At 37.7% G+C, this 27,916-nt stretch overlaps 1 protein-coding gene across 2 annotated transcripts in view; it reads left to right on the top strand.

Annotated features, from left to right (window-relative positions):
• RPAP2 (RNA polymerase II associated protein 2) overlaps positions 1 to 27,696 on the top strand; it is a 49,126-nt gene extending 21,430 nt beyond the window's left edge. Inside the window, exons 12-14 of one of the 2 annotated variants that reach the window (XR_012463338.1) lie at positions 18,560 to 18,709; positions 19,270 to 19,477; positions 26,663 to 27,696. Coding sequence is in view for 1 of the 2 variants with exons in the window: in XM_074152721.1 (XP_074008822.1) it covers positions 18,560 to 18,709; position 19,270 (151 nt within the window). In the remaining variant the exon portion in view is untranslated. Of the gene's footprint in view, positions 1 to 18,559; positions 18,710 to 19,269; positions 20,565 to 26,662 lie in introns of those variants that run through there. The other variant, XM_074152721.1, reaches the window with a different exon arrangement.
• Positions 27,697 to 27,916: the final 220 nt, after the last annotated feature.

Here is a 27,916-nt window from a genome sequence, read left to right as displayed (position 1 = left end):
TAAAACTCTTGTTGACTTCAGTTTATTGTAAGGTTCTTGAAAGCTTATGATCTACAGATTTTGAAAAACTTCTCTCAGCCCTCTCTTAGGAGAGGATGTGGAAGAATGTGGATAGTGTAGAAATAGTGTTAGGATTGCTCTAAGAAGATGATGGGTGTTGCATCATTTCCAGAAAGATTAAAACAGAACATTTAACTATTGGGGAATTGTAATCAAACTTGAATATTTAGCAGAAGCCAGAAATGTGCAGGGAAAAGCTACTGAGGACCTGGGCAACCCCTCACAGACAGGTCCTCAGGTTGTGGCTCTTTCTCACCTTCTGCAGTCTGCCAAGGAATCTTTTATATCTTACTAATATTGCTGATAAAAAGAATTACACTCTGTTAAGTCTTCTCTGGCTTTCTCTTAGGTATACTGAGAGATGGTGCATGTTGCAGCACGTGTAACATCATTTAGATTGCCGAGTTGTATGGGACCTGAGTCAGAGTGGCTCTTTACTAGCTTCTGTCACCAAAAGAGGAGAACATTTTCAGAATATGTATTCACAGGTCTTGACCTGGTCCCAGACACAGGGTGGCTTTTTCAGTCCTAAAACTAAATAGTGAAGTAACATAAGCAACACCTTGGAAGAGGATAATGCTTTTGTTTTCCAGGAGGATGAAAGACCATATTACAGGTATGCTGGGGTGCAGGAGATAGTCTACAGAAGGCAGAGCGAGCATGGGATTTCAGGGTATACCTCAAAAGAAACTACTTAGACCTCAAGTATTTTTTGTTTTGTTTGGAAGGGGACAGGGTCATTTTGTTTAAAGTAGCAACTGTTGGACTTTGCTTGCACCCCATTTTGTGCATTGATACTGTGGCTCACCACTTCCTTCTCATATATGGCTAGCCTGTGCTAAGGACTAGAACGGTGCACCGAACTTCACAGTGCGCTTTCAGAGCGACCTGATCCTTTTTGTGATACGCTGCTGTATTGAATGACTATTACCATTACTGCTGTATTGAATTCAAGTGTCATCACTGCTTAATACATGGTACTATGTTATCACAATCTGTCCGCTCTTCACTGGAGTGTGCATATTAACTCTTTGTAGGATACAGCATGTCGGGTAGTTGTAACACCTAATTTTTGTGCTTAAATTAGATCTAGGCTCCCTTTATAGTCTGGTGGTCCTCAAGAAGCTATTAAAAGTACTTATGTGCCCTTGAGTCTACTGACTATTAAAGAAACCCAGGCTTCGAATTCATTGCTCTGAGATATAGTGCCTGAAACTAGACAGTGTGACTTTCTTTCTCGAAGTATAAAATGTTGGGGATTGCAACAGTGGAGCATTTCTTGTTCGTAGTGAACAGCTGGATTTATTCAATCAAATTATCATATAAAATATGAAGAGCCAGTCTCAGCCTTTATTGAAAATCTAGCCTGAGGCACTCCTATCTTTGACCAGCATATTCAGCAATGCTGTATCGACCTTCTTAGAGTACACTTTGACAGCCAGAGAATTATGTTCAAATAATTGCATTCTTACCTATCATGGAGTGGGTGACTCTTTAAAATGATCTGTACATCAAATTTCTTACTTATTTGTCATTTGTAATAATTTTGGCAGTGGTAGATTTGTGTCTTCCTGTTGCCATGTTTAGTATGTTAAGCAGATTTTTATTATAGTAGTAGCTGCTTTATAATGTACCGTAAACTAGAATACAGAAGTTGCAGCTTTTTTCCCCCAAAGAACTTTGCAAGATACCAAATGAAGCAGATAAGTAGATACAAATACAGTAGTTCAAAAAAGAATAGAGAAAGCAGTGGGAAGATTGGTTGCTATACAAGCATGGGCACTTGCTGTTTTTAGTGTATACCCCTGGTACAGTCTAATGGAAAGCTTTCAAGATATTTTCAGGAAATGTCTGCTTTCATCTTACTTATCTGAGCTGGCTGGTTCCAGTGAACTGTGGTCAGCTTCATCTACAAAGCCTATACAAGAGGTTCCCCTGCTAAAAGCTTTGAAGCATTTCAAAATGTTCTGGGATTAGTTTATAAGCATTCGGCTGCAGTATTTAAACAAACTCAAAATGACCATGATCACTAAACAAAAGCCATCATTATATGTGTGCAGCCACTTTAGATAAATGTGTCATGTGGAGATGTACTCTAGAGGTTTGCTCTCTTGGAGATAACAGTTCAGGAACTGGAGAATCTTGGGTTCAAATATGTGTTTTTACTTCTTTGCACACGAGAGCACATCTATTGCTCAACACTGACATTTCTAAATTATTTTAAGAGGAATTCAGATGCTTGCGATATCACTACTGTGTTCTTGTCTGAAAATGTCTGAATGTCTGAAATGTGCGGATCTAATGTACAAATACATATTGGATATGAATCAGACTTGCAGAGTGACTCTTTTTCCTACAGAAACCACATACAAGTCAGCTGGATGATCTTTTGTTTAGTAAGTCTGATGATAGAAGATTGGTTCCAGGTTTCAGCTGAGAAAAATCATTTATCGTTAAGCTAGAAATATAATTAGTTCCCATTTTGAAACAGAGTTTGCAGGACCAAAAATCAAAAAAGTCTTTCTTTTTATAAAGTGTTTGAATGTGGTCATAGTATTGTCTCTACTCTTGATCTCTATCTGTATAGTTATATTATTGTGTGACACAGAGAAAAGGCAAGTTTGTCTTAACACCTTAAATTAAAAAGTATATTCTTCCCTTTTTCTCTCTTAATAATTTTATGTTGTCATTTGGTGAGTGTGAACTCAAATAGGTTTTCTGTTAAGCAGTTCTTACTCATCAGCACTTTCCAAGCAAATCAAATCTGCTTATTTGGCATATTGTGGAGGAGATCAGTATTACTTTACTTCCTCCCGGCATGTTCCAGTGTTACTTAGGAAACGTATATAGAAATAGTATTTTGAGGAATTTGCAGTGTTGCTAATTGGATCATGAATCAGCACCTGCTTTAAAATTAATTAAATATCTTCATCATTCATAAGGGAGAAAATAGATGAAGAAACCTTAGTTTCAAAGAAGGTGTTTCTCCTTACACAAAGCGCCCCACTGTGTTGGGTAGTGCTGTTAGGCAGGAGAGCGGCACTGCGGATTTCATTGCAGCACACAGAGCTGCAGCCTTTTTCCATTCTAGTATTTCTCATGGACAGCCTTCTGAACAGGAGACTCGGGTGTGCTCTGTAACTTTTGTGCACGCCCAGCACAAACTCTCTGAGGTGAGTCCAGGGTGATTAGTTCCCCTTTACGCTTCTGGTCCTTGACCTCATCAGCAGGAGCGGAGCCTCAGCGCACGCTGTCTCCTGGACTTCTGTTGTGTGGAGTTAGGGGGGGGCTGGCTCAGAAAACTATCTTCTCCACATCTGCCAGTTTTGCTGTCCGGTGCGAGGGAAGAGCAGGGTCATGGCTTTCTGCCAAGTGTCTTGGAAATCCCTCCAAGAGATAGAAATCTGCATGTTCTCAGCAGCTGTATGCGTGGGCATTCAGACTGAAGTCATGCCCAACTTTGCAAAGCTGGTGTGCAAAGGGCATCACCAGTTATAAATTGTCTTTCTTGGTGGTGTTCTGAGTAATTTTGGAGCTTCTGCTTTAGTCACCCTTGGGAGCTTTATATTCCAAATGTATTTCTGAATTAAGAATATGGTAGTAGGGAAAGTACTTTGCCACTTCATTTTTGCCTTTTGTGTGAGTAAACGAGATTTTTGTTGCAACTTCTGTTTCAACCCTCTGAAAGACAGCATGCTAGATTTCAGAAGACTGCTTTATCATGTTGACTCTTTGGGGAGCTAACTCAGTCAGTGGAGTACATGTCCTGTTGAACCCTGTGCCACAACTATGTGCTGATCAAGCAGATGGAAAGATCGTCCAGAGAGAACTGTTTTAGATCTATGTTTCTTGAAAAGGTATATATTTAGAAGATTTATTTCGTAATGTCATGTTTTTCCTCCCTCCGTAATCGCTGCATACAGCTTTGTTTATTGGAAGTCGTGTCATAGGGCAGAATAAGTTGTACAGTTACAGGGCAATGTAGACAGTTCTGAACTAATGCTGCGAGACTCAAGTAATCGACACCGTTAACAGTTACCCTAAACTTAGTTTTAAAGTAAATGTATTTTAACTTCTTCCACTGAACAAACTGAAGTTTGCAACTGAATCCTCAAACTGTAGCTTTATCAAAATATACTTGCTTCCTTATTAATAATTAATCTTAATACATTCAGTGCAAACAGTTTTTTATCATGAAACATTACCCATCTGTTAAAAGAAAAACATGACTTTGACACACTCTCGCATCTCTTATTTTCAGAGTTTTAACTTTATCTCAGTAAGCTTTCTAAAGAACAGCCTACATTAATGGGGACATGACACAGAGGCAGTGTTTTTGACTTACAGGAAATTTCATCATAAGATGAAAATCAGTGTTGATTTGGCTTGTTTCTGAACCAAGAAAAATGTAGAGGTACACATCATTGGAAAGGTTACTATGGCTTTCTAGCATATGATCCCCTGGTATTTTGTACCAGCAGAATTTTTAGCATGAGTTCTGGATTAATTTGTTTGGTTCTATGCAGGTAGTCATAATAGTACCTCTACTAGACTAAGTGGTGTGTCTTATTCTTCTTTAGTACTGCAATAAATTTTGCCCAAAGTAGAAGTGTTGTATTCCTTAACTCTTCTGGAACCACTGTAACAGAAAAACTTTGATTGTAGAAAGTCCCTGAAGGAGCAGTATCTTTTGAAGATCTAATCATTCGTCTCCTTATGGTGCTTGATGCAGATTATGGAATGTAAAACCTTGTAACACCAGACAGTAAGACAGCCTGTCCAGAAAAACAGTACTTCATTCCGGAGATTCCAGCTGCCTTTGTCGTATTCCTGTGGGAAGTGTCAGTCCTGACATGGTGGACAGTATTTTTGCTATGAAATGTATAATGGTTTTTAAGGAGGAGGAATCTTGAAAGTAATTTAAAAGAGCTTAAAAATCTTGCTTTATGAATGCATTATGTCTTAGAAAACAAAATTAGTTGAATAATTGAGTTAAGTTATAATTTGCTTGGATCAGAACAGTGGTCCACAGACCTGCTTAAAGGTCATGTGTCAAAGATCTATGTCAGTTAGGGAGAAATAGAGACATGCATTTTATTAGCTTTCATACCAATAATCTTATGTTGGAGAATGTTGGTGTTCCTGTAATATTCTAAAGTGACCAGGGATAAACTGAATTGCTTACAGGCATGAAGAATTTGGAGGGGAAAGGAGAAGATTACAACTAATTAACTCAGAGAAGAGGTTAATAATAGAACTCAGAGAAGAGGTAATAATTGAAAGTGGGAAGTACATTAATGAACTGAGGACTTGTTTTCGTTTCCTAATACTGTAGGAATTGAGTGCAAAGGAAGTTTGTACTCTAACTCATTAGTTTGTTACTTCTTGAGAGATAAAAACACTTAGATACCAAGTGGTCTTGTCCAGTCTGGCAATTAAGTTCTGATGCTGATGTGGGATGCTAACAGTGAAGGTGAAAAATGTACAGGAGGAAGGAAGGAAGGAGATGCATGTCAGTGACAAGAAGATGATGTATCCCTAGGCAATGGGCTATGATGAAGCTCTCAGAATTTACAGACAATCCAAGCTAGCTGATTTTAGAATCAGGGTGCAGGTGTCTCTTTTCACACAAAGTGTATAATTAAACTAAATACTTGGCATGAGACAGCAACCATCAGTTAACCAGAATGTTGTATAAATAAACATAAAACCCCTATATATTCATAAAATTTTGCATGGCATAATATAAAGAAACTAAAACAGTCATGTTCATAACAGTACATTTTCTTTGCTTCCAATTCCTTCCCAAAAGTGTGCTTTAATTGGCTGGTAGCCAACATAGCTAGCCCCTATATGGGAGCTTAGTCCAGAAACTGCAAGGTGTGTTTGTATAATTACATAGTTCGGTGCAGAACCAGCATCGGTGTGAAAACTGTACAGACGCTTGATTGTTTAGAGGCTTGGGATCTCAATATGTTTCATTTCATTGTGATGTACACCGTGCTTATACCGTGTGTGCCACAGAAGTGCATATATCACGCTGTCTCTTCCGCCCTCTCTATCCATCTGAACATTTTAAGAAGACACTGAATAGATCTAACTCATTCATCATAAAACTCAGTGTTTCTTAGATGTGAGGTGTTCGGTTTTTTAAAGGGATAAAGAATAGTTGAAATTCCTGTGACTCTTCATTTTTGTTTCAAAGCTCGTCACATATTCTGCTTTTTTTAGGTATGCATTTAGGTCAGTGTACTTTCACAAATCAGCCTTAATAGTGTTCTTCCGTTATAGAGATGGTAAAATTGAGATTAAGAATTGAAAAGTGATTTACTGGAGATTATCAAGCTAGTAACAGATACTGAAATAGAACAATTAAACAGGAAAATGGTTTAGGTGGTTTTGTTTGTTTCTTTGTTTTCTTTTTTAAACCTACTGTGTGCTGGCATGTCTGGGAAAAAGGTGCTTAAGAATCCTTAACTTTGGGGAATTTTTAAGAATCTCATTTTGAGAGATCCAAAACTGCACTGGCATTTGTTTTCAAAACTGGGAAAGGCAGGTAGAAAAATATCGAGGTTCTTATGTTTAACTTCTGGGGAAAAAAAAAAAATCTGGATACAGTGGAAGCAAGTCTATTCCTGGCAGGTCTCTTTACTCAGCTGCATTATTCCAGGTGTTTGATCTATATATTGGACTGAAAGGCAAATAATCAAGTTACAATGTTAGAAAGTTGTGAAACCAAACTGGGATCGATTTTATGATCATTGTTTCCATAGTAACTCACCACAGGTGAGTACATTTTATAAAGTCAAGTATCAACAAATTATTTACCTAGGCATATTGAATTAAAGCTGTTTTAACTGTAAGACAGTATATTTTATTTAATCTTTATTGAAATTTTTTTGCATATCACTGAGATAATGAATTGATAGTAATAGATTACCAGTCTGTGGCAGCAAAAAAGTCCAGCAGCTGCATAAATGGATGTCTATGAAACAATGTTTAATTCATAAAATGTACCAGGTTTGTACATAAAGGCATCTTTTCAATATTAAATTGTCCCACTGTATGTGCACAATAATTTATACAACAGTGTATATTTTACAAAGTTCTTAAAAGGTTCAGGCTCACAAAAGCTTACATCTTAGCATTTTTTAACCTTACAGAGACTTATACCTGTGCTTAATTTCATGTAGTGAAGTAACCCAAAGACTTCAATGGCATAGATTCCAGTATTTGAGAGGTGTCACAGGAAAATCAATTTAAAAATAAATTTAAAATTTAAAATTTTGACTGAGTTGAAAAAGAAGGAAAAATGGGAACAAATGGTAGGACTGAGAAGTACCTTTGATCTGTCAGCTGGTTAGCAGGAAACAGACTTCAAATAAAAGGAACTCTTTAAACAAGGCATGTCCTTGAAATGTGTACCTAAGAAACTTAGATTTGTTGGAGAGAAACAGCTGATAGTGATTTCTTCTGGGTTTATATTGTGAACGTGGTTTTGCCTTGGCTTTATGCAGATAAGTAATCTAAATTGAACCCTTTTGGGACAAATCCCTGTATGAATGTAAATGCATCAAATGGCACACAGTATTGTAGAAGTTCTGATGCTTCATGTCTGTGAGCTAATGTTGTAGTAAAAACTTGGAATATGGCAATGTAAAGGTGGGTACCGTACTCTTCTTGCCTGGCTACAGGTTTTTCTAATCCACTATTAAAGAAATCTGGAAACTCTGTTTTGCATATGATTGCCCAAGTAATTGTTTTTTGGCAGACATGTATGACATTTGTGTTGATGGCAGTCTTGGTAGTCAAATAAGTGTTTGAAAATACAGTTCCTAAATATCACTGTAACAGGAGGCAAATAGAACCATTACGTATTGTTGCTAGAGCTTTGAAGGAGTCACGGGTCCCTGAAATTTTGTCCCTGGCATTGTAACACCAAAGTATTTCCGGAGTGTTGGCCGTCATCTTTCTCATTAGACAGGCTAGGCCTAGGTCAACGCCAGGGATCCCCGAGTACTTAATGAAGCCAACTGCTTAGTGTTACAGGATCAGCATAATGCTACTAAATGCTTGCAGACAATGTGACGTCATTTTCCGCCTGCTAAATGTTCTGAATTGTGTAGTTCCTTTGCCGAGGGAACTGATTTTATTTTATGTGTGCATATGTAAGGTCAGGAAACTCGCTCAAAGGAACGTTATAAAAGTGATGCTGCGTGAGAAGAAACAGTGTTGATGCTTAAAATAATTGTACAGAGCAATAGACTTGTAATTTTTCTGTCAGCTGAACAGAAATTGTTGCTACCATGTTTGTGCTACTGGTTGCTCACAGGGAACTGAAACACAGGAATAGTGAGAAATGCCATTTTCTAGTTAGTTTCTGAGAAGAAATGTATTATATAATTGTGTTGTGGTAAAATAGTATGAGTTACGTGAACGGAGAGTTTCAGATGTTTAATTTTTGAGGCATTTTAAATTTAGTTTTTTTAGTTACTTGTATATACAGTGTACATTAAGGCATGACATCTTCAAGTACACAATGTACAGAACTGACACAAGTAGCACCAAATGGCTATACTAAATTGTTACAACATTTGATGAAATGTCACACCATAGTTTCTTTAAACACTTTATGTATTTTCAGACTTATTGTGGGTGTTCCTTTGCATTAGACTTTTATTTTGCCTGTAAAATTAATTACTGATATAATGATGTAAGTAGAATTTATTTTATATATAAGAAAGTGTTTTACTCATCTTTCATTAAAAGTCAAAGGTCTCCTATCTTACAAAAGTTAATATGTTGAGGACAGTCTGAATTTACTTGAGTTTTTTCCTTTTCTGGATCTTGTTGTATCAATGCAACATTATTATAAAATCTTTTGATTGCAGGATCTTTGAAGCTATGCAGCTGGCTGTTATAAATATAACAGCTGGCAGCTGATGGAGCGATCCTGAACTTTCAGGGGAGAGGAAAAAACTGGCATAAACAATACATCCTGCTATTCATGCAAATTGTTTGTTTGTTAGGTTAAAAAAAATAGAAAGATCCAGAACATTTGCATTTTATTAAATCCATTTTAAATAAACAGTTTCTGTACCTGATAAGGTAGCTGTAAGGCTGTTTCCTCAGCACATCTCCCCTGCATGGTATGGTTAAAACATTGGGATGCCTTTCAAAATATTTCCTTAGGCAGCTTCACAGAAAGCAAAAAATGAATGCTCATATGGTACATTAGAGTAGAACCAGCAAAGGGTTTTGCAAATGTTCACTCGGCTCCAAAGCCCATGTGAGAAGAGCATGATACGATACGAGGGAACACTGCTGCACGGCCTGGTCCCAAGGGACTGACCCCACTCCCTGACCACCTTCCCAGCAAGCTGTGGGGTTTGGGCTGGGACAGCTTTAGGTACACCTCAGATTGTTCTCTGATTTGCCAGTTGCCTGTTTGGGTACAAATAACTGATTGGGGGCAGGGGGGGGAATGAAAGAAAGCAAGGAGAAAAAAAAAAAGAAGCAAATCCATAGTCTCTTTTTCAGTTGTTAGTAATAAACCCTTGTCACTGTAGGCGTGCTTTCCTTTTACTGTTAGTTGTATCCATCCAGCTGCACCACAAGTGAATTTTGGGCCCATTAAAAGGGAATGGAAGTTGACTTATGTCTGGACACCAACTGTATGAAAAGTGTGTGTAGAAGGTGAACTTGCACAAAATATATTTTTTTCTTTTTTTATACATGAACATGTATCAAAGAACATTTTTCTTGAACCAACTTGTAGAAGCTGCATAGGAAAAAATGAAGGCAGGGGGAATAATTAAGAAAGTTAACTTTTGAATGAACCTTAAGTAATGCTGTATACTTCGGTTATGTAGGAATTCCAGTCGTTGATTTTGAATCAGTGTTTGTAGCATTGATTTAAGTGTAGTGGACAAAAATTTTAAACTATGAATAATTTAGTTTCTGTTGCCATCAGAGGATTAAAGTGTCTGTGCTGGATTCTGTGGACAAGTCAGTACACAATAATGAAAGGAAGTTAAATAATGAATAAAATATAAGTTGCACTTTAGCTACAAAATTCTTGTCTTTATGATGAGAATAGGATCTTCAGGCTATATTTAAAACTAGACCAGAAGTAGCTTTTTTCCCCTCAGTAAGAAAATGGCCTGTTTATTTCTGTCAGTCATTATAATTCAGCACTGTGGGCTTTAGAGTGTTTTATTTTTCATTAAGAATATAGGAATAAATTTGGGGAGATTAAAGAAACTGCCCCTGAATACTGACTTCCCTTTTTGACCGATAGGATATGCTAAAAAAGAGCCCCAAATTAGAGGTTGCTTTAATTTCAGAGCTGCAAATAACACTGCTCATAATTACTTTTTTTTTCAGCACTAGTACAGTTTAATTTAAAAGAAGACATATTTCCAGAGATATATTTAATACTTCTGTATCTTGTTTGTAAGTTAGATGCTTCCAGTTTAAGACTGTCTGTCAAATATTAATGTGTTTTAATGGAAAATGTTCACTCTAGAGACAGTCTTTTGCTTTTAAGGTATTTTTTTTTAGGTATTTTTTTTTAAATGTTGAGCTTTTTAAATCATGCTCAAACTGAAGTTGCAAGAAACAGGTAGGGTTTTTTTAACTGAAACTGTGAGCTGTAATAGATAAATTACATAAGTTGAGGCTGTAAAGTTTTCTAATTTCTGAGTGTATGTTAAAACAGTATGATTGTCTAACCACTTAATTATACCAAAGGTTATAATTTTTTAAGCTCCCTGCTGTTGCATCGTTGATTTACAACTACACTCATGTTGTGCTTCAGATCAGCTTCATGTCTGATAGTAACTTCTCCCTGCTGCATGCATTATACTTTAGGGTCTGTGGAAATCCCTGCTGTGACTTAAGATACTTAACTAACAAAATTGCTGTCCCCAGACAAGTGTAGTGTATCCAGTGATACGGTGGTATGTGAGGGATTCTGCCTCAAATTAAGCAAGCACTCTGTATGTTGTGAAGGACATTCAGAACTACAGTGGTGCTTTCACTTACTCTGCCAAAACGTCTGAGCACTTTTCTGTAGGGGATGATGAAACGGATAATCGCCGCAAGTGTTTCAGTTCACCCCATCAACTGAAGCACTGTTATTAAGTGATTGATACCTTGGCGACACTCCAGTTATGTGTACAGGCAGATGGTCTACGGGCTGCAATGCACATCTATTTCAATGAGTTTTATTGCTGGTCTGTAACACTTGTTGTATTGACTCGGTCTAGCCATTTGTCTTAAACAACACAATTGCTTTTGTTTAATCAGTTGTGTTGTACACTTTCTTCATAGGAACATAATTAAAATGGAATCTAAGACTATTCTATAAAACTGCTATATTAAAAGAATGGCATTTCTGATTAGTAACATTTTTATTGGATTGCTAAACCCATCAAATCTGTAACATGAGTAGTACAAATATATTTGAAGTATTTTAGAAAACCCACAAAAAACCAATAAAACACAAAACCAAAACACTCCAGTCCTTGTGTGTTGGCACAGTAGAACATGTTATAATGGTATGGTTGTCCCCATTCATTCATTTAACGCGTTTTTGTGTATTTCTAGAGGGTTTTTAACACCAAAGGAGGTGAACTATTACTGACAATGACCTGCTGTATCATACTGATTTATTTGGTATGTTCAAATCTGCTCAAATGTTTATTTAAATCTGTGGATGAGGTTTTGTGCTTTTTTTCTACTTGCAATGCAGGGTAGGAAATTTAGAATGTAGACAGCTGCTGAAGGAGTCTTGGGCTGTTGATGAAATTAAAGTACCTTGTATGACTGAAACCACTTTAGCGGCTCCTGTCTAAGTAATGGCATCCTCTTTAGTGCTGTCCTGTAACCTGCCTGTGGTCCAAGAAGTGGTACAATGAGCTGAGGCTGGCCGTCCACCTGCCTAGTGCAGAAGGGCTTGTTCTGGGCCCCTGAGTGGGGCGCCTGTTCACCAGGCTTCCACAGGCTCCGTCTGAAAAACATTCCCTCTCTTGTCAGCAGACATGGCTGCGTACAGCTTGGTTTGAGCTGTGCGGTACCGTTCCAGTCCTTTATACCTTGTAGAAGCAATCGGAGATGATTTTCCTCATGATTTCAACTCAAACCCCAGTACAGAGCTGGGAAGAAGAGTACGTTAATACGTCTTGTAAATCTCAAAAGCAATTGATATTTAGGTAATACTGTCCCAAATGTTTAAAAAAAAAAAATATGTGGAGGGGGAAAGCTGAAAATCTTGTGGTTTTATGGTGGTGTAACTTAATTCTTCTAAGTACCAATTAATTATTCATAAACATCGGCTGTCTTACATTCATTATTTCATTTTTCCAAGTCTGGAATTGACTCGTAGTAGTCTTGCAAGTGTGAGTTGTGAGTGGAAATTTGACAGACTTCCAAATTAATTTCCATTATCTGTGACCCCCACGATGGTGGTATTCCCTGCTTCTGAATTAAAGGCTTGGACTTCGATAAACTGCTCTGCTTTCAGAGCCATTTGATCACACACACAAAAAGAGCACCAGTCCTTGCCAAATCCTAGCAACACACCTCGATGTAGAATTTCCTTTAAAATATTTGTCTAAATATTTGCAATACCCTGGAAGACTTCTAGTATAAAGTGTTTTTCTATTGTTTCTTTCTAAGAAACGCTTTCTAAGTGTTTCTAGAACAGGTAGGGTGCTGTTTAATGCTTTACTGTAGTAGTTGACAGGTAATGATCAATGGCACTCCTCAGAGTGTCTCCTGCATGGTTACGTTTCCCCATGTTTTTTAGCATTGTTTCTCCTAAATCAGTCCTTGTTAACAATGTGACGTGACTTTGTCACAGCAATGGAGCAAATATGCTTTAGGGCTTATGCGTAGGGCTAAGGGCACATTGCTGGAATGGCTGATTGATCTCTGGGAACCTTTAATAGCTGTGTGAAATCACCCAAACTGATGTTAGAGGCGGGTAAGCACTTTAACTCTTTGTTAAGTGTACGTAGTCTGTGCTCCCAGACTTTCATCCAAAACGCTTGTGGGATGAGAGGACTGGGTTGCTCATAGCCATAGTCCAAGTTGGGACTGTCCAAAATCAGCAAAAAACACACTGGACTTCCTTGCAGGTAGGGACCCTTAACAAGTCTTTTGATGCCACCTCCATCAGAGGCTTGTTGGCTCCCTGCCTGTAGCACACATATGCTGTTTCTGTCTGTGGGTCTGTTGGGAAAGGGAAGGAAAAAAAAAAAAAAAAAAAAAGTGCTGCCTAAAGTTGCTGCCAGCTCTTGCTTCATTGCCATGTTTTGAAATGAGTGTTCAAGAAACTTTTGTGATCAGTAGTGCAACTCTCTCATTCTGATAGAAGAATAGTTATCAGTCATCCTAGTTATGATGATCTTAAAAAAATAAGTCTAAGACAAAAGGTAGAAAGAAACTGAGAGAATTAAAAAGAAAAAAACTTCTGTGTTTTGATGATTATGTTAACAGTGTTATTCACAGTGCTCAAATGCCTGTAACTGCCAAAAATGTTTATATCCTGCTTTTCAAAGCTTTCTATGGAAGGACAGGTGGTGCTCGCTTGTTCTGTCATTCAGCTTTATAACTCTGTTCTTGCTTGAGTTCCAAGCATCCCGAACAAGGTAAGGGACTGAAATAATTGTGTTCAGATCCATGGCTGCTGCCACAATCAGTGGCTTTTATGTTTTTTTAAGCTTCTGCCATTAGAAAAAGCTAGGAAGACTGGCAATACTATTCATTTTCTAGGAGGAACTTAATGTTATTCTTTTGAGAATAAGCATATGGCTTTTCTTCATGAGTATACAAGTGCTTTGCATTATATTGGGTAAATTTATGTACACTCAAATTCTTGACACTTTCAGTGTAATTTTAAGTGACCAATTTTGGGGAATGGAAAGGAACTCAGCTCTTAGGTAGTTGTGTTCTTAGCCCCATTTTCAGGCATATATTTCAGAGAGCTGTAAGTGGCTGCTATCACTGTGCTGGCATTGAAAATTTAACGTTTTTCAAACGGGATCACAGAATTCATCTTAAACAAAAAGTCCAGAGAGGTTTCCCTGAGGTCCAGTATCTGAGGGGAAGATGTTACTGTACAATTACTTTTCTTTTTTTTTAGAAAGGATATTCATACCTTTGGATAGGAAGTGCCAATTAGAGCTTTTAACTACATAAAAACACTACTGCACCATCATCTTTTCTGAATGTATTCAGCTGTCTTGGTTAAGGTATGCACAGACCTAAGAACAAATCGCACACGCTACTATATCAAGTAATGAAATTTACTCCATGTAATGTAACTGACTTCTAAAAATATTTTAATTTAGGTTAAACTCCTAAATATACTATGTCAAATGTTTTTGTAAGGCGACTAATTCATAGAAAGCTTGGGTCTTGAGTTGAAGCACTGAAACTATATAAACATTTTGTGGTAGCCAGATGTCATTTAATAGCTTGATAATAACAGCTTTGTCTTAACATTAATTTCAATTTTTTTTTTGTAACATATGTGGAATAGCCAGCAAATACGAATTTTATCAATCAGATATAGTTTGACATTTTTAACACTTTTTAAACTTCACAAAGACCTGTTTACCATATGGTGTAAGTGGGTGTGCAGGAAACGACACTGTTTCATCAAGTCGGATATATGCTGCACTGCTTTTCCATGAACTGAGCATGAACGTTTCCTTTTAACGGGTGTGCCGAAGGCAAGCCTTTGAAGCACAGGTGTATAATTTTGGACAGTAACGTTTATGTTCGGGTGCTTCTGTAGGTGATCATTTTAAAATCACTTAATCCTTTAGCTTGTCTTATTTTTATTTGACTTTATTCACAAAAGTTTGTTCCACACTAATGTTGCAACATGTGAAAGAAGTAACAGAAAAGCAGAATCTGTATTTTTCTTTCATTGTTGCAGTAGCCAGTTGTTATTATAGTGGTCCCAAGTATCGTACTTCCTGTTTATATCCTATGTCTTTTGAAAGTGCTGCAGAGTTTCAGGCAATTCCTTGATCCTTGAACTGAAATCCTGCGTATTATTAAATTGAATTAGTCTTGATAGTTTCTTCAGAGATAGGGTTGTTGCAGCATTCAATGACTTGAAGATAATTGATTTTAAGTACTGCTCTAGCTTATTTGCATACAATTATGTTTTAATTCCGTTAACATTTCATGCCCTTAATAGTCTGTTGTGGAGTACCTCAAATATACATTGGACCACTGTTACATAGAGCAGTGCTTACTGCTCACTTGTGCTTACTCCTTTTGCAGACAAAAGCTTCTGCTTCTGTTTCAATGGCCGCTTAAAAGTAGAAAAGTACTTGACGATAATTGCTTTTCAAATGACAAGTTAAAGCATCATTTAAATGCCAAAATGACAGTTTTCCAAGATTAAAGTGTTTGGGTATATATTCATAGATGTTTGACACATGCCTCTCTGAAATTACTTTTTGATTTAGTCTCTTGCTTATCAGATATTAGTAGCTTACTTAGTTTTTAAACAAAGTTCAGGTAAGGAAAAAAAATTGATCCACAGCTAAAGCATAACGTTTGTAACTCATGAAACTATGTAATATCACAGACTGTTGTTCCAAAAAAAAATAAATATATATATATAAAAAATAGACTGCTTAGTGTATGAGCTTCAACAGTATAAAGATTTTAGTTTTAGAATATTACTCAAAACTGCACAAGTTTTATACTCTTTTTGAAAAGTAATGCCCTTATTAATGTCCTCTTAAGCCCAAGGCATGCAGCTAAAAATGCCTGTAAATCTACAACATTGTGAAGAGTGTTTTGCAATGTTAGAGCTGCCTGGCACCAGCACTCAGGAAGTCATGACTGTTCATGCCACCAGTCTCTTTTCATATATAATCTGCTTAATCCTGAGAAGGGTGAACTGAAGACTAGTCATAATGCATCTCCAGGGCTTTCTCCCACTCTTGTCTCCAGACTAACGCTCTGAAATGGTCACTCTGATCTTCTATCAGCACTTCCTCTGCTCCCCTGCTGATAAAGCATCATAATGCAAAAATCAGCCTCCAGATCATCAGCCCCAGGCAGAGGCACTCTGACCAGATGAAATAGTAACCGCTATACCTCTCACCAGGAAAGAAACAACTCAGTCTTGTCTGTCATGAAGTACATTACAAAAGCTAGTGGACTCAGTCCAAAAATCACAAATGCAACTGTGAATACCTCTCTGGTGGGAGGGTTTATTTAGCAGAGTTTGTGCATAAATCTGTTTCTTTTCATACCACGTCCTTACTCTGAGCATCTCTTAAAGTCCTTCTCACCAAGTGTCAGTGCTTCATAGTTGAAATATTTAACTAAATGTACATACTGAAATGGAATCTAAAAAGAAATGGAAAGTAATTTAACTCATTAAAAGTCTATTTATTAATCTTTTTTTTTTGGTAAATTTATTTTTGTATTAAGGGACTCTGTTTACTGTGTCTTGGAAGATCCTTTGTGTTCTATCGCTATTTTTGCTTAATTTTATATGCAGCTTTCTTCAAGTGGAGATGGTCTTTATAGCAGCGACTGCAGGATGATCGCTCTCAGTTGTTACTCACGTAAAGGCTCTCTGAGCTGTGAAGGTTTTAGGAAGCTATAGACTACCCTGAGTTTCTTATTAAAAGTATATTGTTTCCCAAACATATTCTAAAATAACTCTTTCCTATATGGTGTCAACAGTACTATTTATCTAAATACAGTATTCAAGATGAAGTAGCTGTTGCTGCGATATGAGCTCTTGTTAAGTGATCTTGTCAGTAATGTTTGCTGTTGAAGTTACTTAACATTCAACATAAGCTTTAATACTTGATTTTGTTCATTAAAGATTTTTTTTTTTTTTAAATTGTGCTTAGGAAGTAAACTCAGCTATTACTACCTTTGCAATATTTCGCACTAGAATTATGAGTAAGTGAAAGGACTAGATTCAGATAAAATTAAAGCACAAATGCAAATCAACAGCCCAACATTTCCCCTAATCTCCATACAGAAATTATGTATTTTAGCAGCACTTTGCATGTTTGGTTTTGAATCCTTCAAAGATTACGCCTTCTGTTGCTTTTCTTGTTGATTCTGGAACTAAATGCAGCGTAACAGTGATGCGTGCCTTGCAGTTCCAGTGATTTCAGAGGACGAATAACAATCTCTTTGCAGATGTGCACTAATGCCCTGTTTATTTCCGTTGTCTGTTCTCATGCAAATTGTAATTTTTAAAATCGGTGGAAACAGAAAGAACTCCATCTACTTGGTTCCGAAAATTAGGCCCAAATAAAAAAATTTCTGGAAAATGTTGATGCTAAATAGCAAATTTTGAAAGGCCGGGTATTGTTTAAGTTTTAAAGCTAAACTTCATGAGCTGAATTCTGAAATATAATTTCCTCCCCCCCTTTCATTCTCTTATTTTTCTGAAGCATTCTAAGACTGCAGGCACTTCGAGACTTGAGCATTTAATTTTGTTACCAAAGCAGAAAATAGTTGCACTATAGCAAACCTTTGCTGTAGTACCAGCTTTAAAACTGAAGTTTAGTATCCCATATAAAAACTAGCTTTGTTCTTGTTTTGTCTGGCTTTCTTAAGGCCTATTTTTTAAACAGTTCGGTGTGTAAGAAGCGTAATTTAAACTGCTTTAATGTAAAGACTGTCAAAACTAAGGAATCACATTGCTCTGATTACTCAGATTGTGCCTCAGTTTGAGAATTTAATTGGTGTCTCACATGCCCGTGTGTGTCAAGTAAAATTAATAATAATCCAAAATGCCTCTCTGAGAGGCTTCTATGTGTTTGAAGAATTCTCGGTTTAAAGCAAAATGCACTTGCTATTTTGACATACCGTGTGTTTTATGGCATACAGAACAGGGGGAGAACCATCCAAGTGACCCTTTTGCGTGTCTTATGAAGTTTGGCAGTGTGTGGCTTACCAATTAAGTACAACTTCTGTCAAGAAGCCCTGTTAATAATTTATAGTCAAAATATTCCTCTTGGTTACTTTAAGATAGAATTTTATAGCTCTTATATTTTACTCATACAAAGAACTGTACATCTTCTACATGAATGTTGTATGTGTGAATGTTTAGGAGCTTTTTGACAAGAAAATAGTAACTGATATCATTCCTTTTTTATGTAGAATTATATAACATTTTACACTTTATTCTGAATTTTTTCTACATTATATAACATCACTTTACAACTGATTAGAGGCATATAAACTACTAGCCCATTTTTTTCTAATTAGATTTTTTTTAGTTTCACTACATCTTAATAAAAATTCATATTTCAGTACAGGTCATATTATATATGATACATGCAATCTTATATACCGTAATGAATCAAGTGTGACATTATAAACTGACTTTCTTCAGTACAGTTGTTTGAACTCAAGCTTTGCTTTTTTACATCTGACATTGAAAAGTTGCTTTTCTGTATCAAATATGTTTGTTTTGGGTTTTTTTCCCCAGATTGTCACAAACTACTCCAGTTTTCAAGAATACTCAGACAAGCCCAGTGTATACACAGTTCCTGACTACGTTGCTGGAAGAACTGCATTTCAAAAATGAAGATCTGGAAAGTTTAACAAGAATATTTGGAAAGGACAGCCTACTTGCATGGTCAGTTAATTTTAAGCTATTTTGTATGCCATAAAACTAAGCCAGTTAACAATGGTTTTAATTTTCAGCATTTTGTAAGTATGTACAGTAACTACAGATCGTATCAGCCAGAGTAGAAAATGTGTGAAGTACATTTTAAAGTAAAGCAATATATATGGTATGGAAATGAGTGTCATCATTTTTTCACTTACAGTAAATGCCAGCTGCTTACTTATCACTTTAATCTTTTGAGAATGTATAGTTGGTTTACTGCAATTTTGGGAGGAATTTTTACTCAAGTTCTACTACAATTTATAAAAAAAAATCTGTGTGGCTAAGTCTCAGCAGGGTTTTTTATTATTAAACTGAAATGGTTATGTTCAGTCTTTGTGATACAAAATTGAGCTAAAAGCCATGTATTTTTTTTGCATGATACTGAGATTATATTTTGCATCCTGGGTAGGCTGAAAGCACTTTAACTTTACTTATGCTGATCATATTCAACTGGTTCGATGAATATAGCATTATAGTATTTAATTAGTGTATTAACATTACTGATCGTGCTCCTTTGTTCCCCACAGAATAAGGTGATCACCTAAACATCTTCTATTATCTGAAATAGTGGCACAGAGAACAAAAGAACACCTTCAATTGTTGGAACTTTTTTTAAATGAAAAATGAAATTTAGTATTAATTGTACTTCCTGCACTTCTGCTTTTTCATTTCCTTCCTATGAATAAGAATTTTGAAGTCCTGTGGAGAAGCCAACTATAATAGCAGTTGTTCAAGGTATGCCTGAAAACTAGTTAAAATGTGGATTATCTGAAACCTGTCTATTCACAAGCAGTAGAAAGGAATTTGGATTGTTTTTGTTTTTTCTTGCTTTGGAAATTTTCAGCCAAAATTTGTCTACAGGAATTGAGGAGAGGGGTAACAAAAAAAGCATATTAGCCTGGAGTGTTTAGAACACTGCTGCTGACATTTTTCCAGCTGACCCAATGCCTGGAGCAGTGCTCTAAAAATGATGGTGACAGTACACAATGGTGTCCAATCTATAGCCTGTTTATCTTGCTACATCTAAGAAAAGGGGTGGTCTTTGAACTTACATCAAAGTTATTTTTAAACAGCCTCTAATTGTTACTGATTTGGACTTGAAAATGTATTTTAATAATTAAAAACTTAATTTTTGGCTTTCAGTAGTCATTTGATTTAAAAGAGTTGTGTTGTTTATACTGAATGTGTTTAGACTTGCTTCTGTCACTAACTGGTTACAAAATGCAGTTTAAAACTAATTCACTAGTAATTGTTAATGATTCCATAATGTGATTTATTGCATAGTTCTCAGTTCATAGGACACTGTCCTTTGAGAGACTTGAGAAGAAAGTTGTAACTGACAGTGCTTAGTCAGCAGCAAATGCCAGCACTGCTTAAGGCTGAAGCAAGACTTAGCAGGGCTGCTACGGAGCAATTCCATTTTGAAAACAGAGTTTATTCCTTTGTCTTGTTTCTGTAATTGGACACCAAAAGGGAACTCTGCACTTAATTAGTTTATTGCTATGTAGTTCCTTCATGATAATCAGGATAAATATGTTGATTGCCCTCCACACACAGAAGCCCATGCAGCTTTTCCCTGGAAGCTTCATTGTGCAGTAGAGTTTATTTAGGTGATGCTTGACTTTTCCTGCCTGTCCTTGTAATGGGAAGTTATGTTCAGTATAACTTGTAAAAGCAACAATTTAGAATGAGGAAGATCTTTAATGCAGAGTTTTTCTATGCATTTTTCTAAGTATGCAATAGGAAAAAAAATACCCATTGTGATCAGAGAGTGTCTGATGTAAAATTCATAAGAATGCATGATGTAATCTGGATAGAAATTACATTGGTTTTTTGGCATTATGGAAAACTTTTTACTTGATAAATATGCAAAAAAGGGACAAGACCTCACCAAAAGACAAACTTAAAAAAGACTGAGTAATAGGTATGGTTTGCTGAGAAAAACTTAAACCTTGAATTTATATCAATCTGCTTCTGACTTTGACTTTGGAAGAAAAATATATTTTTATTTTTAGCTAGCACTTTACTCTAGATTCTGAGCAAGCCCTTGTTCAGTTCCATGGACGTTTACCTTGAGGCATAAAGGTTACGACTGCCCCATGACAATGCTGCTACACTGAGTACACTTAGAAGGCATTACCAATGTACATCATACCAGGAATATGACTGTGTTTCATCAGTTTCGATGGCTCTCATTTGGAAAGTTTTCACACTTCCTGTCAGTTTAGTGGTGTGATTTTGTTAGTTATTTTTAGGCTTGGTCTTGAGCACTTACTGTGTAGGAGACGTATGATTTGTAATAAGAGTGAATAGGTCACAGGCCCAAAGACCTCTTTACCAGGGTTCACTGTAGCTGTTTTTACTGTCTGTCTTAGCAGCTCAGAAAAGTAAGTGTCGAGGATTTTTGCACCTCATCCTTGGCTGCTGTGTAGTGAGCTCTCTCATTCTCTGCCTTGCCCTAAGAGAACAAGGTCCTTTATCACCACCTTCACCAGTCCAGAAGGGACTTCTGTAATAGGGTGGAAATGCCCTGAAGGGATATTCTTCGCTTACTGTTAATGATTTAATGTCCCTCAGATGTGAGTAAAACACACATAAATAAATGCAGAAAGTATACATATACCCATTACTTTTGAGCAGGGGAAGGGCTGTAGACTCATCTCAAAACAATCTTTCATCCTACCAGCCTTAACTGGTTGTACAAAGAGCAGAACTCAAGCACCAAAAATTAAGTTCATTTATGTAGTTTTCTTATGAGCATGTTTTGTAATGTGTTCAAATCTACACCTCATTTACAAGCTTAAAGCTAATTTCTGCCACAATTATGTCCTTTAAGAGAGTACTCAGCTCACTTTTTTTTTTTTCCCCTTCTCATTTGGGTTGTGTTTGCAGACAGTTTCCTTGTACCCTTGCTGCTGTGCTTACTGCTTTTCCTTCCTACGTTAGTGAAGCAGATGAGAACCGTTGACACTTGTTTCAGCGGTGTCTTTGAGCCTTATCTCAAATAGGCTCAATTTTAGTGACTTTAGTCATGAGCTGCAGGCATGTAGGGTCATTATGGATGTGGGGCTTAGGGTAGATGGGACATAAGCCTCTACTTCTGAACAGCACTATGAAGGGGGTGTGAGCTTGGTTAAAGCCATCAGCTGCTTAGATCGTAAGGATTATAAAGAAGTCATAGAAGTCCACTCCTTTGACTGTGTAAAGCGTCAAAGTCTGTCTGGCAGTGGACCCGTAGCAGGGCAAATATGATATGATGTGTTTCTTTTAATAGCAGGGGGTAGGGGAGAAAACCAGACTTCTATATTCTTTATTTCTGATGCATGTAATGGATATAGTAAAGAAGAGAAGAACACTTTGGTTTCAAGCTTAAAGCAATGCCTGCTTCATGGCGTTGCAGCTTCTCAGTATCAAAGGAGGAATGTGTGACCTGTACCTGTGCAGGTACAGATTTCTTACCAAGCTTTCTATAGATGCAATGAAGTAATCTCAGGAAGAGAACAGTGTTAATAAAACCACATATATAGAGAAAGTCAAATTGTTCAAAGTTATTCAAAGCAGTCTTTGTGCTGGCCAAAAAGGATGGAGGAAAAGCTTTTGTGTGTATTTTCACACGAAAGTTCAGTTCACAGTCCTGTAAATACTGTCAGTGTAAGTAAGTACTGCACTCTGTAATACTGAATTTCCTAGCGCAGAGCCCTTCATGGCTGCTGTTCGATTCTTTGTGCCCATTGAGCAAGCTTGCTGATTTTTCTTGGATTTTGGAGGGAAGAAAGGGGTTCAGAGGGGTTCTCTCTCAATAGTTACTATTTCAGGAAAGTGGGCAAGTCATAATGTAACCTGTAAAGGATCAGGTTACCCTGCATCTTTTTAAAGTTTGCAAATCATGTGCTTGTATATGGTAATGCAAAATTCTACATTAAAACAAGCTGAAGAGAGCTTGATTTATTTTATTGAAGACTGAAAACAAGAGTGTCCCTTAGTAAGTCTAGACCAGCGTAACTGACATGGCTGTGCTGCTGGCTGAACCCAAGACTAGGAAGTTACATCTACCCTGCCTTTAAAGAGTGATGCAGGGAGCAACAAAGAGCATGGTACATACATGAGATACATCTGGGGACTCAAAGACTGTGTCCACAAAACACACAGAAGATTCACCTGTATTTTCACTATTCAGTCTCAGCAAGTAGTTTAAGTGAGGCATCTGTTGTGGTTTTGGGGGAGGAAATACTGGTCCTGTGAATCTTGGTGTTGAACTTTCATGTCCTACTCTTCTCTCCCTAGTCTAAGGGAAACTGGACTGTACAAAATGCAGGAGGGGATGAGCAGCTCAGATGGACATTAAGTCTCAGTTGATTTTTAACTACTAGAGAGAAAAGGACAAACACATCAGAAGAAAAAGGAAGAGAGAAGGGGAAAGCGGTATTCACACCTTCTAAATTTAGGCATCCAACCTTAGGTACTTGCCCGTCTCCTTTTACTTCAGAGAGAACTGATGCTCTTAAATATAGGTTTTCCAAATCATACCTTAGTGTAGTATATGAAGTGGGTGGTGTTAATTCCTCTGCCCCTGTTCCCTGGTGGCAGAAAGAAAGCAGGTAAATCAGCTGAGAACGTTGACCATAGTGGACTGGCTCTCCCTGGAGCAATTTGTTTAGTAATAAAGTGAGGCACAAAACTGAATGGGTTCTTGCCTCTGTAAAGTGGGAAGTTTCTAAGCAAATTGATCCTATTGTTTGGTTATTTTCATGGCTACTACTTCACACAGAATTTTTTCTTAACCTGTAAGTTAAACCAAAAGAATTAAAGTGAGTGGCAGTCTCTAGGAAAAAAGAAATAATGCCAGTATGCTGGAAGTACATCCAGGAGTTTACACTCTAGTTCTACAATTTGCCTCTAAACTTTCCATACTTACTGTTTATTTCTGCAATTGCTTACAAACATCCAGTACTGTGGGTGGGGTTTAGCTTGATCTGGGTGGGGTTTAGCTTGATCTCACTGGAGTAGCAGGTAACGCTGAACTGTCATTTCCAGTGAGCATTAAATATTGAAAAGACAGAATCAGCCTCTCTTTGGCAAGTCTTAAGTTTCCATAAGCAGCAGATGGTATACAGGGCAGGGTTAGGGACCTATAAAGACCTCTGTTTCTCAACTGCATATCTCTACCACCTGACAGCCAGTGGTCCTCTGATTAGAGTCAGAGGAAGTGGGTGTGCCTTCCATGAGCAAAGACAGAAAGTAATACTGCTACAGACTTTTCCTCTTCTGAGCTTTCTTTTTGTGACTCTTCATTTTAGAACCATTTCTCTGCACCAGCTGCAGGCTTTGGGAGATAGGCTGCCTGAAAGGCACTGTAGAACACAAACTGTGGCATTTGTGGTGCTAAACAGGATTTGGTGAGGCGGGGGGAGAGAGAACTGGAAACCTATGTCTTCAAGTAGCTCTCATTCGAGCACTGTGGTTTCAAAAAGCAAGTGAAAGCCTATGTTGCCTCGGTGGCTGATCTGGACATGTGTGATAGATGTTAGTCATTCACTCTTGGTTGCTTGCAGCTGTAGAGTGAGGATCAAGGCAACCTTGAGTTCTGAAAAAATAGACAAGACTAGGCAAAACCAGTAATAATTAGCAAGAAGAAAGGTGAGCAGTAAGCACAATCCTTTTAAAATTTGTCTTGCCCTGGAAAATGGTCAATATTGTGAGATACCTTTTGGGCATCCTACTCAAAATAGTCTCTTCAGTACAGCAGCACATTTGGGGCAGCATTAACAGTAAGTGGCAGGGTTGGAAAGGCTAGGAACAAAGGCCACCAATTTTCTGACCAGTGTTTCTGAGATCTGTGAGCCAAGTTTATCTTCCCTCTGACTTTGCAGACTTAAGTTCTAGATTTAGGAAGGCTTATCAATCAGAATAATGCAGTCAGTGTGGCCCCTGTAACACTTCAGGTGTCCACCTGTTTGTTGGTGGTGCTGTGCCATCCTGCAGTTACCCCAAGACAACAGCTCCCTAACGAGTCCCTTCTCCAAGAACAGACTAGAGCTGACACATTGGTGATCGTAAGGCAGTTGCATCTTGCCACTATGAAAACTCCCCCCCTTAGAAGTCTTTTGGTAGCCTATACTTTAGAGGCAAAGTCTTTAGTATGTTTTTGCCCACTGTGATTACCAGCAGGAGCTGCACGCAAAGATCAGAGAACAAAGCCAGTGGGGCTACTGACCGTGGTACGTCCTGCATCATTGCAAGCTACATCAAATCAATGCCATTTCTGACACTTTTTAGCCTCTTGAATTTCATGGGGTACGTAAGTGAATTGAACGCATAGTGGGACAGCGGCAGCTTCCTGGAGAATCCTAAAATTTGGTTAGAACTAGTCATTGCTACAGGGAGTTTGAAGGGACTTAGGATACAGCTTTAATAAGCTGCAAACACTTAGATCAGGATTTACATCATAAATCTTTGCTTTTTGTTCTACTCAAATAGGAGTGTCTACAAAATAGGTTAATAAAATTTAACAGTACAGTAGTTAAGTAACAAAAAAGATAATAACTGGCAGCATTATCTAAGAAGCCAGAACAACCCTGCTTGCAGCTGCCAGCTAAGATCTGACTCATCTAAGGTATTTTATAGCAACCATATGTTAGGCATGTCTATCTCACCTATTATGCAAAAAAATGATAACGTTTCCTAATCAGGATTTGCCACTGAGCAGCATTTTCCGTAAACATCTCAGTATTGCAAGCGCTATCCAGTCAGGAGAAAGCCTTTTGCAGATACTTCTGATTTGTTAATTTAACAAACCGAATAAATGGCTACAAATCTGTGGCTGGTACTGATTCAGCAAGGCTGGCTGTAGTTCAAAGTACAGGTATGTTACTTTGGCAGTTGATGTGTTAAAAAAGCACTTAGGAATTTTGTGTTAGAAGGTAACTTAAGAATACGTGCAGGCTTTGTGCAAAAAAACCCCGGGTGTTTCAAATCGAAGACATGGTCTCAAAGCAGGAGTGCACATGCGGTACATAAAAAAATACTTCACTGAGACAGCACCAGCAAAGTTGTATTGGTGTATTTTGCCTGCATAGCTAGAAGAGAGAGGGTGAATTCATATCGGTATGGGAGAGAAAGATTAAAAATTAAATTAGAAAATATTAAGGCCTTTTGATAACAGTACAGTTGGTTAAGCTAGACTAATCGCTGTATTTTAACAAAGGCAGACACTGCTGTAAAAGCCCTTTGGCTGTTGATTTTTGAGCAACTTTTACATCCAGTTGACTTCTACGCAGAAACGTGCCTAAGCCTACACCCCTCTGCAGTCTGCCTTTAGTCCTTGCACAAAGACTGGTTAAATGTCTATCAGCCTTAACTACTCCTAGGCTTTTGCTGCAGTATCCCAGCAGTCTAAGGAAATCATCTCAGAGGGTGAAGTTGCAGTACCCACACTGCCTTCTGTTCTCAAAAGGGCAGTGGTTTTATTTCTTACAGGTCTGATGACAAAGCTCCTGTTAATGCAAATGAGAGCAAACTGTTGTCTTGGTAATTATAGAACTTGTTTAGGAATCACAGTATCTCATTTTTTTAAGAGAATCCTCACTTAAAAAGCTTTTTGAATACATTCTTTTTTCTGAACTGTGGGCTTAAAAAAAAAAAGGAAAGTAGATATTTTTGCTGCTTAAGATCCTTGGCTGCTTATAAAATTTCACAACTAGAGATGTAGTTAAAGTGTTTCTTTCTTATTTAGATAATTTCTGCAGAGGGCATTTGAAAACTTGGAAAATAAATGATTTTACAGATCCTACATTAGCCCTCAACAGCTCTGGGTCAAATACATGTCATCTCTGCTAAGTATTCATTTCTAAGATCCTCCCAAGCTCTGCTTTGTTGTACACTGAACATCTGATGCTTCTTGTTTTTCTTCTATAACCACAGATGTGCCCTCTTCAAAAAACTCACAATCTCAAAATACTAAACTGACAAGCTGAGTGTCAAACCACACACCCCAGCAGCAAGCAGTGCTGAAGAAAAACAGAATCACGCTTGAAGAAAAACAGAAGAAATCACACAAATTGTTTCCAAAGAATGAATCTGAAATGTTTTCAACTTGGTGCAGGCATTGTTTCTTAAGAATGCAAATGCCATTTGATGCTTTTAGTTTTTATGCTCATTTACTGTATAAGCAGAGACTGCTCTCAGAAGGGAGAGATTCATTTGAACAACACTTTATGTTTTCTTGTTACGATGAGTTTCGTCTCTCTTGGAGGTAAACTGGAGCATTGCTGTGGCACCAAGATGGGTCTCCTTGTTTGCCAAAAAGCAGCACGGGTGTTCCTGTGCTCATTGAGTTACACACTAGGGTAAGTGAGGCCTCTTCACTGGGAACGTGTGGTTTATGCGTGCCACAGAGCCTCTCTGCATCAGAGCCCCCATGTGTTGCTCGCTGAGAGCGCAGCAGAGCTGGACAGGAGCCGAGCAAAGCTACCACCGTGAGCAGACAGGCCCACAGCTAACGGTTTGCTGCAGCAGGTACCTGCATTACAGAAGGCTATTTGAGCACAGGGCACTGACGTGATTTGTCCAGGCCTTGATGGACAAGCTATAGCAGGACCCACAGCTCTTTGAGCCGCAGTGCCTATCTGCAAGCCATCCCTCCTCCCACTGCAGGGGCTGATGTGAGAAGAGATTTGGTCCACAGTGCTCTAGTGCTGAGGTGCCAAATACTTAAATTTGGCTTAGCAGTAACACTGTGACTTACCTAAAAGGCCTCGTCATACTGTCCTGCAAAGAATGACATGTAGAAGCAGTAGAAGGGGTCATTTTCATGTGAAAAAAATATGTGAGACCAGCTAGCTGGTTTCTTAAACTGTCAAGCACCCTTCACACTTCGCAACATGCATCTCTACAGTCCAAAATTTGTCATAGCATTAAAAAAAAAAAGTTAAAATAAAAAAGCATAGCTGCAAACGTACTCAGCTGCCTTGAAGGCTCTCTGTCAATATGCAACTGTAAGTTGTGCTGTTGTGCAGGTTTCACTGAACGAAACATCCTTTTTTAAATCTGGTGATTCAAAGGTAAAATATTGACCTACAGTTTTGGTACTTGACTGCTAATCTTCCGTAAAGATCTTTTACAGAGAGTAATGCTGGATTCTGGGTTACATCATTTATATTTTAAGTGTCTGAGTCA

Source organism: Numenius arquata, chromosome 8 (genome assembly GCF_964106895.1).
Source record: "Numenius arquata chromosome 8, bNumArq3.hap1.1, whole genome shotgun sequence".
NCBI lineage: Eukaryota > Metazoa > Chordata > Aves > Charadriiformes > Scolopacidae > Numenius > Numenius arquata.
This window is presented reverse-complemented; position numbering and strand designations above follow the sequence as displayed.